The following is a 10,551-nucleotide window of genomic DNA, read 5'->3' on the forward strand; positions in this document are numbered from 1 at the left end:
GTTCAAATGAATGGGTTTTTTAATTGCTAAACATTTTAAATTTTTAACAAGATTATATTAATGGAAGGGGTTTTTAATTGATTTTAGGAAAAAAGCCATAAGTTTTTTAAGAAAAAGGGGTCATTTTATTATCTTAAGCATGTAAGTAAAGGGGGTTTTTCAAATACCCTTTGAACGCACATTATATAAATAGTTTCTTAAAGATGCACCCCCCGAGGGACTGCCATGTTAGAATCCTCCACCCAACCTCCCTTTATAGCCACCTGGCCCTAGGATCCCTTCTAACTGGCAGCCGGCCCTTGGTCCCAAAGTCCTTGACCTCCAGGGTTGTTGCCCTTGGCATGACAAATTTGTAGGGTTCTTTCTCAAGACTTTGCAAGCTGGTTGTAGAGTAATTGAAAATAAATATGAGATGAACAAGGAGTGCATTGGATTCATGCAAGAGGCTTCTAAAGATTCTTGATTGAGCTCTTTTAAGATACATACATCAGTGCAGCTCAGTCCCATAGGGTTACCCTTATCAATAAAAACATGATTTTCTTGAGGTGGCTGTGGTACAGGTTTAACAAAATTCTTGAGCCATTTCCACTTCAAGATGAAGAAACCTTTAATGCATGTAAATATCGATAGCATGGGATAGTGCATGGTGAGGCCATAGAATGACCCGGGTGGGCTAAGGTATCAAAGAGAAAAGACAATATATGGAGGCAAGGGATGCCTGGAGTGTGGAGCTGTAAAATTTACAGGCTTATATCATCACATTGAGATCATTATTATATGAAGTTATACAAACATTTTTATTTTCTATCGGTGAAAGCCATAATGGAAATGGGCTACATATTCAAGTTTTGGAGAACCTTTAGCCACATGTGGAGTGCAGGATGATAGTTGATATTGTTTGAGTAGCTCGTGGTATTGTGGGGCATCTACAACCATAGGTGGGACACAAAATAATAGTTGGCGTCACTAAAAGCAACTGGATGGGATAGAGTTGCTCAGATCAAGGGCCATAGGGATTGAGTATGAAGTGGCTATTGAAGCATCATTATAGGATGCTCCCAGTGCTATTGACGTATAGTGGCTAGAAGCATCATAGCATACAAGACCACGCATGCAAGTTAAAATAAATATGGTGTCACAAGCAAAAGAAGTAGACGAAAGATGTCAAAAGACGGACATGGTTGATCATCACAACACTATTGTTTTTGAAAACATGAAGGTAATGAAATTTTTTTAATGCATTGCAAATTTTAAAACAAAAAACCTCTTATATTGGAGGAGAAGCAAACATGACCCTTCAACGTTGGAGGAGAAGCATATTTTAACCTTTTCACATTCAACGACAAAACAAATATGTGAAGAAAGAGCATGTTCCCTACGGTTTACAAAGGATGGTGCCACCTCCTTACCATATGTACGTATGATTTTTTTTTGTGAGAAAATCATCCGGGCAATTATTTCATCGACATCATCTTTTGAAGCTATCTCTATACAATTTTTATTGACTTCTAATTTTCCATTATTGGGAGGTTTGGCACATTTTCACCCGCCTATTGAAAATTTGGAACATATTCAATGGTGACTTACTTCTTGAATGTGACCTGAATTGAATTGTTTGCTTCTTGAAAATCCATGAGCTTCACACAAGTTCCTTCAATTAAATTAAGGTCTATAAAGCTATGGTCGCATGGGGCTTAGTTATCAATTATGAACAAATAACTAAGTCTCGTTCTTGGTCACACGCAGCAAAAAGGATCATTAAATGAATAACTATGCCTACCCTTTGTAACTATGCAGATTTTGGCATTCGTTGTGAAGTTCAAGGCATACTTGGGAGGATGAATGAATAACTAAGCCTTATTTTCCCATGCAAGAGGCTAAGAGGCTTAGTTATTTTTTTAATTCTCTGTTTGGGTATCTCCTTCTACAATATATTCATTTATTAGAAAGATTCCTCCCCGTCTCATCCTTATTCCAAGGTTGGAACTCTTATGTCTAAGAGCAGACTCGCACGCAATTATGGTGGGGGTAGAGCTCCCGTCAACAAGTCTGTGTTGTAGTTGACTGTGAAGCTGAGGCCCTCCCATCCTTTTCCTTTGAAATGCGGAGGTAGACTCCAACTCTGTCGAAATCGGTAGAGTTGAGCAAGCCATGCAACGTTGTTGATGCACACAAAGAGGGTAGTAGAACTCTGGTGTGCGGATCCACCCTAACCGTTTAAAAGGTATGACAACGGGTTCAAACACATACGAGCTCCATGAAGCGACCATTTGTGACATCTTTTGTAGCGTACATACTAGCGCTACTCTAAAATAATCCTATTTCCTAGAAGATTCCCTCCCTTGATCTCCCCTCCCTCCCCCGCGGCACCTGACGTGCCTTTCGACTTCCCCCCACCCTCACAATACCTTCTCTGACTTAACATCAATACAGAGATAGAGAGAGTTGGTCGTTCAGTGCGCACACAATTGACACTCAGCTCGTCAATTGTGCCCACAGAGATGGAGGGAACTCATCGCCTCCTCCCGCACATCTGTCATCCCCTCCTCTACTTCCCTCGCCAACGTCTGTGCACACCCACAATCCTCGTCAACATTTGGCATCTCCCACGCTGAGAGAGATAGAGGCAATCATGGGCCACACACACTGCCTTTTGCTTCTCCTTGTCAATCCGCTTCCTCCTAGCCTTCTGCTTGCTGCCCACAGCTACGTATGCTTGAGCCGCTCCCACACACACAGCCAAAAGCTCTACCCAGCCATCTTCTAACACCCCCCTACCACTCTTATCAACAAACAACTAACTCTAACCAAGGAAGAGGGGACCTGCAGAAGGCACTCTGGCCTCTTAAAGACATTAATATACCATTTTATTTCACACACACTCTCTCTCCCTCTCACCATTTTTACTTAAAAAATTATCTCTCTATTTTTGATATACCATTTTATCTCTCTCTCTCTCTCTCTCTCTCTCTCTCTCTCTCTCACACACACACACACACACACACACACACGCGCGCGCGCGCGCGCGTGCGCGCGCACACACACACATAGTGTGGTAGATTAGTTATGCCATGCCCCTCTTGAATAACAGATCTCAAGTTCAACTCTCCTCGTTAGGATAGTTTTCTACAACGTTAAAACTCTCTCTCTCTCTCTCTCTCTCTCTCTCTCTCTCTCTCTCTCTCTCTCTCCCTCCCCTTTTTTTCAATTCTCTTGCATTTTTAGCCATGACTTAGACCTACACTCTTTCGTCTCCCAACCACACTGTGGGTTCTCCATTGCGACTCTCATCACCACAATTTTGGAGCATTAAGAATCACTCATCCACCCCACACATACTACTTCACATGTAATGTTTGACCTCGGAGGACGATGATAAAATCTATCTCTCTCTCTCTCTCTCTCTCTCTCTCTCTCTCTCTCTCTCTATTTTTGATACATAAATGAGTTTATTTTAGGCCTTTTACAAAAATTAATGACATGTCATTTCATTTCATCTCTCTCTCTATATATATATATATATATATTTATTTATTTATTTATTATTTCTTTTTTGATGCATAAATGAGTTTATTTTAGGCCTTTTACAAAAGTTAATGACATGTCATTTCATTCTCTCTCTCTCTCTCTCTCTCTCTCTCTCTCTCTCTCTCTCTCTCTCTCTCTGTGTGTGGAGGATGGGAAAGAAGTAGAGAGCCAAGCTTTGCTTGCAAAAGCAAAGGAAGTCGAATCCTCCTTCGTCAAGAGTGTCATGGAGGTACAAAAGAAAGCTCACGAGGCAGCGCAGAAAAAGATCGATACCAAGATACAAGCGGCCCTACAAGAGTGTCGACTACAAGAATCTCTTGGCCTCAAGGTCAGGATTGGGGGGCTCCGGCCAGCATGGTGCACTGAGGACACCCTCGAAGAAGCAATCACTAAACTTAATGACATTCTTCAACCAGTTCAGATCAAACCCGAAACTGTTTCTTGGATCAATGACACACATAAGCATGTGCCACCCGAGCAATGCATCCTCACTTTCAAGGACAAAGAGGAGCGGATCAATTTGCTACACCAGTCCCGACTTTTGAAGGGAACAAAGTTGTGGATCGCTGAAGAATTAACCACGACGCAACTCAAGATGAAAACAAGTGAACCCAAGAGGATGCATGAAGCCCGCAAGCAAAGTAAATGGGCAGTCTATCGAGGCCGTAAAGCAATCATCCAGGAATTTCGAACTCCCAAACCGGCTACCTCCTTACCTGAGCCCCCATAGGTTTTTGTTCTTTTCTTCTATCCTTTTGATGGACCTTCAGTCCTTAACTGATATGTATCGAACATCTTCACATATTTGGAACGATTGCTATGTTCTATTTTTGGTCCCATGGGTCATATCTGACCTCCGTGATGATAATTCAATCTCTCTCTCTCTCTCTCTCTGTGTGTGTGTGTGTGCATAGGCATGGTCCTGCAGTGCTTTCGGCCACACACACACACACACACAACTGTGCAGTTTTCAATGCATCTCTCTCTCTCTCTCTCTCTCTCTCTCTCTCTCTCTGCGTGTGTGTGTGTGTGCGCGCACGCGCAGGCAAGGTCCTGTAGAGCTTCCGGCCATAGGTTGCTGCTGTTGCGTTCAAATTGGTCGGTGATGGTGCGGAATGGGGTGGCCATAGGTTGCTACTACAGTGAGAGCTGTTGCGTTTAATGCGGTGCAGAGGAGGACGGTAGAGATGCTCACCTCGAAAGGATACCGAATGCTCTCTCTCTCTCTCTCTCTCTCTCTCTCACACACACACACACACACACACAGATTGAGCCACTCTGCCACTGAGTGGCGAGCTCTCTCACTCTCACTTGTACATGCTGGCGATGGAGACAAAGAGTGGCTCTCTCTCTCTCTCTCTCTCTCTCTCTCTCCCCGAGAGCTTCAAAGATTAAAGGCTGGTGGGAGCGTGCAGCCAGAGAGCGGAGGGTAAGCTTTGAACTATGGATTTTAGCCTTCATATCGCAGAAGAGGACACGTGGAAAGGGCAACCACGTGAAGAGAAGAAGAGAACCATTAACAATCCCTATTGTCGTTTGCACGCGCAGTCAAGATAAAATTGCGCGCTTTTCGAGATACGTTAGGCGTGCGTATTTGGAGATTCTATGAGCTTCTTCTGTGGAACTGGCCCATGCGATGCATCAATTACAGAGTTGTGATGCGGCAAGAGGGGATGGCTCGGACCTTTTATGGAAGGAGTTCTTTAAGGATCCCTCAAAGTGGTGGGACAATCGCAGCAGCAAACGAAGCCCCAAGCAGCCCGATTTCAAGCACAAACTCACCAAAGAACCTTTGTGGGTGGATAGCCGAAAGAATCCTTCTTGGGTAAAAGATGAGCTCTACAGACTTGGATTTTCAGTAGAGCAATGCATTGGAGCGGCAAGAGGTGCAGATGCCTTTTCGCCCTCCCTTATTTGGGCATGTTGTAAAAATAAAGACCTGATGACAGGAAGTAGAATACATCATGAGCTTCAGAGAAGAGGGTTACTTGACAGCAACTACTCTGATGCGTTAGTTACCATGTATGCAAAATGTGGTGAGCTTCAAAAAGCACGAGCATTACTTGATAGAAATAAGAGTAGCAGTGTTATTCCTTGGACTGCATTGATTGGAAGCTATGCGCGGCAGGGAGAAGGCCAGAATGCTTTAGACTGTTTTGAACAAATGCAGTACGAGGGTGTATGTCCAGATGTAGTGACGTATATGGGTATTTTGAAAGCTTGCAGTGTGATTGGAGCCATTGACAAAGGAAAGCACATTCACGATGAGATTTCAAGGCAGGGGCTCCTAGAGCATAATGTAGCACTAGGTGGTGCCCTTGTGGACATGTATGCCAAGTGTGGTGCTCTTCCCCAGGCACAAAGTGTCTTGGAGAAGCTTCCTTCACGCAACCTCATTGCGTGGAATGCCTTGATCGGAGGTTATGCTCAAAAAGGGCAAGGCCAGAAGGCTTTAGATTGTTATGAACAAATGCAAGGGGAGGGCATCCCTCCAAATGCAGTGACTTATGTGTGCATTCTAAAAGCATGTGCTGTAATGCGAGCCATCAACAAGGGAAAAGAGTTCCACGATGAGATTTCAAGGTATGGATTGTTGGAACATAGTATAGTACTGGGTGGTGCGCTTGTGGACATGTATGCCAAATGTGGAGCTCTTTCTCAGGCACACAGTGTCCTAGACAACCTTCCCTCGCCCAATCTTGTCTCATGGAATGCTTTGATTGGAGGATATGCTCAAGATGGGCAAGGCCAACAAGCTCTTGATTGTTTTGAGCAGATGCAACATGCGGGCATCTTGCCCGACCCAGTGACCTATGTGTGCAGCTTGAAAGCCTGTGCTGCAATTGGAGCTATTGACAAGGGAAAGCAAATTCATGATGAGATTCTGATGCGGGGGTTGCTGGATCACAATACATTGCTAGGTAATGCTTTAGTAGACATGTATGCAAAGTGTGGTGATCTTCTCAGAGCTCGAAGCATGCTAGAGAAGCTCCCTTCTCGCAACGTCATCTCTTGGAGTGCATTGATTGCAGGATATGCTCAGAAGGGGCAAGGCCAACAGGCTCTAGAGTGTTACAAGCAAATGCAACAGGAGGGCATCGTTCCCGATGCTGTGACCTATGTGTCCATCTTGAAATCCTGTGCTGTGATGAGAGCCATTGACAAGGGAAAGCAAGTTCACAAGGAGATTTTGAGGCAGGGATTGTTGGAGCATAGTGTAGTCCTGGGTGGTGCACTTGTGGACATGTATGCCAAGTGTGGTGCTCTTCTCCAGGCGCAAAGTGTCCTAAAGAACCTCCCTTTTTGCGATGTTGCCACGTGGAATGCTTTGATCACAGAATATGCTCAAAATGATGAAGGTCAGAAGGCATTAGAGTGTTATGAACAAATGCAGCAGAAGGGCACTCGTCCAGATGCAGTGACCTATGTGGGCATCTTGAAAGCTTGTGCTGTGATTGGAGCAATTGGCAAGGGAAAGCAAATCCATGATGAAATTTCAAGGCAGGGGTTGTTGGAGCATAATATAGTTTTGGGTGGTGCACTTGTCGACATGTATGCCAAGTGTGGTGCTCTCTCCCAAGCGCAAAGTGTTTTAGACAAGCTTCCTGCTCGCAATGTGGTCTTGTGGAACATGTTAATCACAGGATATGCAAAAGAAGGTCAAGGTGAGCAAGCACTGGAATGCTTTGAGCAAATGCAGCTTGATGGAATCCTCCCAGATATAGTGACATTTCGTTGCCTGTTGAATTTATGTAGTCATCTAGGCCTTCTTGAAAAGGGCCAAGAACTTTTTGATAGTATGGGAGCTACATATGATTTGAACCCTGACATAGACTGTTTAACCTGCATGGTGGACCTTCTTGGGCGTGCCGGGCACCTAGTAAAGGCAACAGAAGTAATCCAGCAGATGCCGGTTTTGGCAAATTCTGTGACTTTCATTTCCCTCTTGGGTGCCTGCCGGAAATTGTTGGATGTCAATGTAGGGACTTGGGCATTTGAGCAGGCAATAGAGCTAGATAATCATGATGGGGCAGTTTACATAATAATGGCAAATATATATGCAGCAGCTGGTATGCCAGAGAAGGCCAAAGACATTGAAGCCATGAGAATAAAGAACAAAGGATGAAAGCAAGGAGGGTGTGGCATATGGACCGAGTGAGGGACTCTGGTGCCTCAATTTTGTGTTTGCAAAAACTCTAAGCAAAGATATTGATTTGAAGCTAGCTCGGTTATTGATGATAGGAGGAGAATTTGAATACCTTGGTTAATGCTCTAAAGCTTTGTTGTCCTCTTGAACATGAGCTCACCATTCCATCTCAAGGAGGTCATAGTCCTTAGTCCATTGAAAGACAGGCATGGCGCAGTTTCAAACCAGGGCATGTCACTGCAAGAAATGTAGAATTCGTTAGGATCTAGTAGCAAGAGAGTAGAGAGAGATACGATGCAAAGTAGATTAGTGGCAAATCAAAAAAGCTAGATTAGCACACTTACAAAGTGATGGCGTCATCCACAATGCACTCTCAAGGTAGAGCTTAGATGGCGATTTAGACAACCAGCACAATTAGGAATACAAAGGGCTAGCAATCCTTCATATAAGGATGTGCGTGTATGTACGTCTCTAGTTTATAATGGCTCATAGAGAAAGCCTCTTCATATGGATGTAAGGGAGTCTTTAAACGTCCATGTGTAGCCACTTTTAGATAGCGAAGTCCAAGTAGAACTTGGCCATGCGTCCATGGCCGCCCTTGTGCAACCAAGTCAAAGTAAGACTCTCCCATACGTCAAAGTGTAGCCGCTCTTAGATAGACAAGTCCGCCTAGAACTCGGCCAAGGACTAAAGACCATCGGATAGCCTTTTTTCAATTGTCTTCATCGGCCGTCCTGTCAAGATACTTCGACGAGAAGGAATATTTTGGCAAAGAAAAGGTCTTCGGGCATTTGTCAGTTTTGCCACTATAATATATATTACGCAGTTTGTAAGGCCTCCAAATGAAGAAAAACCAATAGTGCATATATATTTGGTGGATTCCAGTTTTGCACGTTGATGAGATCTTTATTTGTGATTGTGGATGGTACGAGCAAATTCAGAGTCACCTTTAGGGGCCTCTTGGCAGACCGACATTGCAAGTATACTAACAGTCACACTGCAAGCACCCAATAACACACACAACTCTCTACATTTGTAACCATCCTACCTCTTTTCATTCTCATGCAAGAAGAAGATTCTGTGAAGGAACACGTGGCAAGTCAGCTATCTCACCAGCTTGGCCAGGCCCATTGAATTTGTAGGGATCGTGTGGGCTTGCATTGTCCGCTTGGCTACACCATTTTAATTAGCAATGTCGGAGCTAATGAGGTGTATGTTGTATTCTTTACAGCAAGAATAAAGAGCATGTTTCTTATTACTTTGAACTTGTGTTGGTCAGTCTACTCCACCCATGTTTTTTTTTCTTTGACACATCAAAAGGTCCACAGGGGGAGGTGCTTATCGCTTCCAAATATAAGCCATGTTACACTCCACCCATGTTCTTAGCATTGGGCAATTTTAATACATAATCTATCTATATATCTATATCTATATAATAAGTTTACTACCCTTGGGATTTAAATTTGTCACATAGAGCTAATAGTCCTCTCTCCTTCGCACTAAGTAACACCCATCTTTAATGCGGGGTGGAGTAATGGGATCCACGGTCCGGGTTGAGGGGCGAGATCTCGAAGCGCACTAAACACGATGCCATGCCGTGACACGTGCATAATGTGAAAATAAAAATATTTACCACTCTTTATGTTTTTTATATGTGGGACCAAATGCTACAATGTACATAGTGTGGTATATGCGAAAACAGATGCCATTGTTGTAGGCGTATACATACCTTGTCAGATAAGCGAGGTCGGGGACGTGGCATGGCAGCATGTTTCAACACATTAAAGAATGCCTAATTTGCTTTAGGAATGTACAAATGTCAAGTGTTTCGAAGTGGCACACTCATTTTGCCTAGAAAGTTCAATGCGAGCGATGCTGGCCAAAAATAGCAGGTTTCGTGCGCGGGTGTAAAAGATGTGTTTAAAGTGCTTACCAAGTGGAAAAATGCGGTTCAAAATGAAATTTGAACTCAACGGGATTTTCCCACAAATTTAAAGATTTTTCCCATCTCGTTTTGACATTTTACGAACAAAAAAGGACATTTTTTAGCAAAAACAAAAGACTAAAAATGACCATAAAATGGTCAAAAATAGAAAAAAATGGCTCAAAATGCCACATCAACAACGGCGCGTTGTTGATCAAGCTGAGGGGGAAGTTTTAGAGCCAAGAATGAGCTCATTTGGGCATATAAGCAAGGAGATATGACCATTCCTTTATAGGATGTTAGTGCAGTCCCGTACTGCTTCCACTACATGGTTGAGGTTGTGAGGCCTCCAATTAGGGTTTCCCCTCCTCAAATAACTACTTGGGCCTCTCCAATGAAGTATTAAAGCTTCCATGAAATGGTCATGACGAGGAACCAAAGTGTCAATTTAGGGTTTGTAACAGGTCGAATGAGCATTGCGTCTGTGCAATTGGGAGCGAGGCTACACCTAATCTTCACACACACAAGAGTTTTGAGTTAGTTTTGGTTCTTTTTAAAAGTAGAGCTTTCATGGCTAGAGATTTGTTCTATTTGAGTGTGTTTTTGGCTTTAAATCATCTACGTCTTGCTTGATTTTGCTACGAATCCTCACAGTCAGAGGCTCGACGCTTTCCTAGTCGCATTGCGAACTTCTTGACAACGGCCACGCAAAAAGCTAGGCGCAATAAACCTGGCAAGCAGAAAAAACGAGGCACGCGGCCGGGATTTGAACAGATGACCTTGCAGTTCGGGTTTAGGGTCACATAGGCTAACCACCTCACCATGCGCATCATGTATGCACAATCATTTTTATGGCCTTATATTGTGAGGTGACATGCATTCCCCAGGTTGTCCAGGTTTAGGGCCCGTCCAAGTTTAGTTTTTGATTTGACTCTTGTGGCTGCGATCTCCC

The 10,551-nt window shown here is 43.6% G+C and overlaps 1 protein-coding gene across 1 annotated transcript; it reads left to right on the plus strand.

Moving 5' to 3' along the window:
* Positions 1-4,383: 4,383 nt before the first annotated feature.
* LOC147433456 (pentatricopeptide repeat-containing protein At5g27110-like) lies at positions 4,384-7,826 on the plus strand. Its single transcript, XM_086490135.1, has one exon. The coding sequence runs from the start codon at positions 5,165-5,167 to the stop codon at positions 7,652-7,654; it is 2,490 nt and encodes an 829-aa protein (XP_086346261.1). The 5' UTR covers positions 4,384-5,164; the 3' UTR covers positions 7,655-7,826.
* Positions 7,827-10,551: the final 2,725 nt, after the last annotated feature.

This window comes from Adiantum capillus-veneris, chromosome 19 (assembly GCF_014529385.1).
Source record: "Adiantum capillus-veneris isolate H3 chromosome 19, ASM1452938v2, whole genome shotgun sequence".
NCBI lineage: Eukaryota > Viridiplantae > Streptophyta > Polypodiopsida > Polypodiales > Pteridaceae > Adiantum > Adiantum capillus-veneris.

Coding starts and splice junctions, on each gene's coding strand:
- LOC147433456 (XM_086490135.1), top strand. CDS start 5,165: ATGCATCAATTACAGAGTTGTGATGCGGCAAGAGGGGATGGCTCGGAC.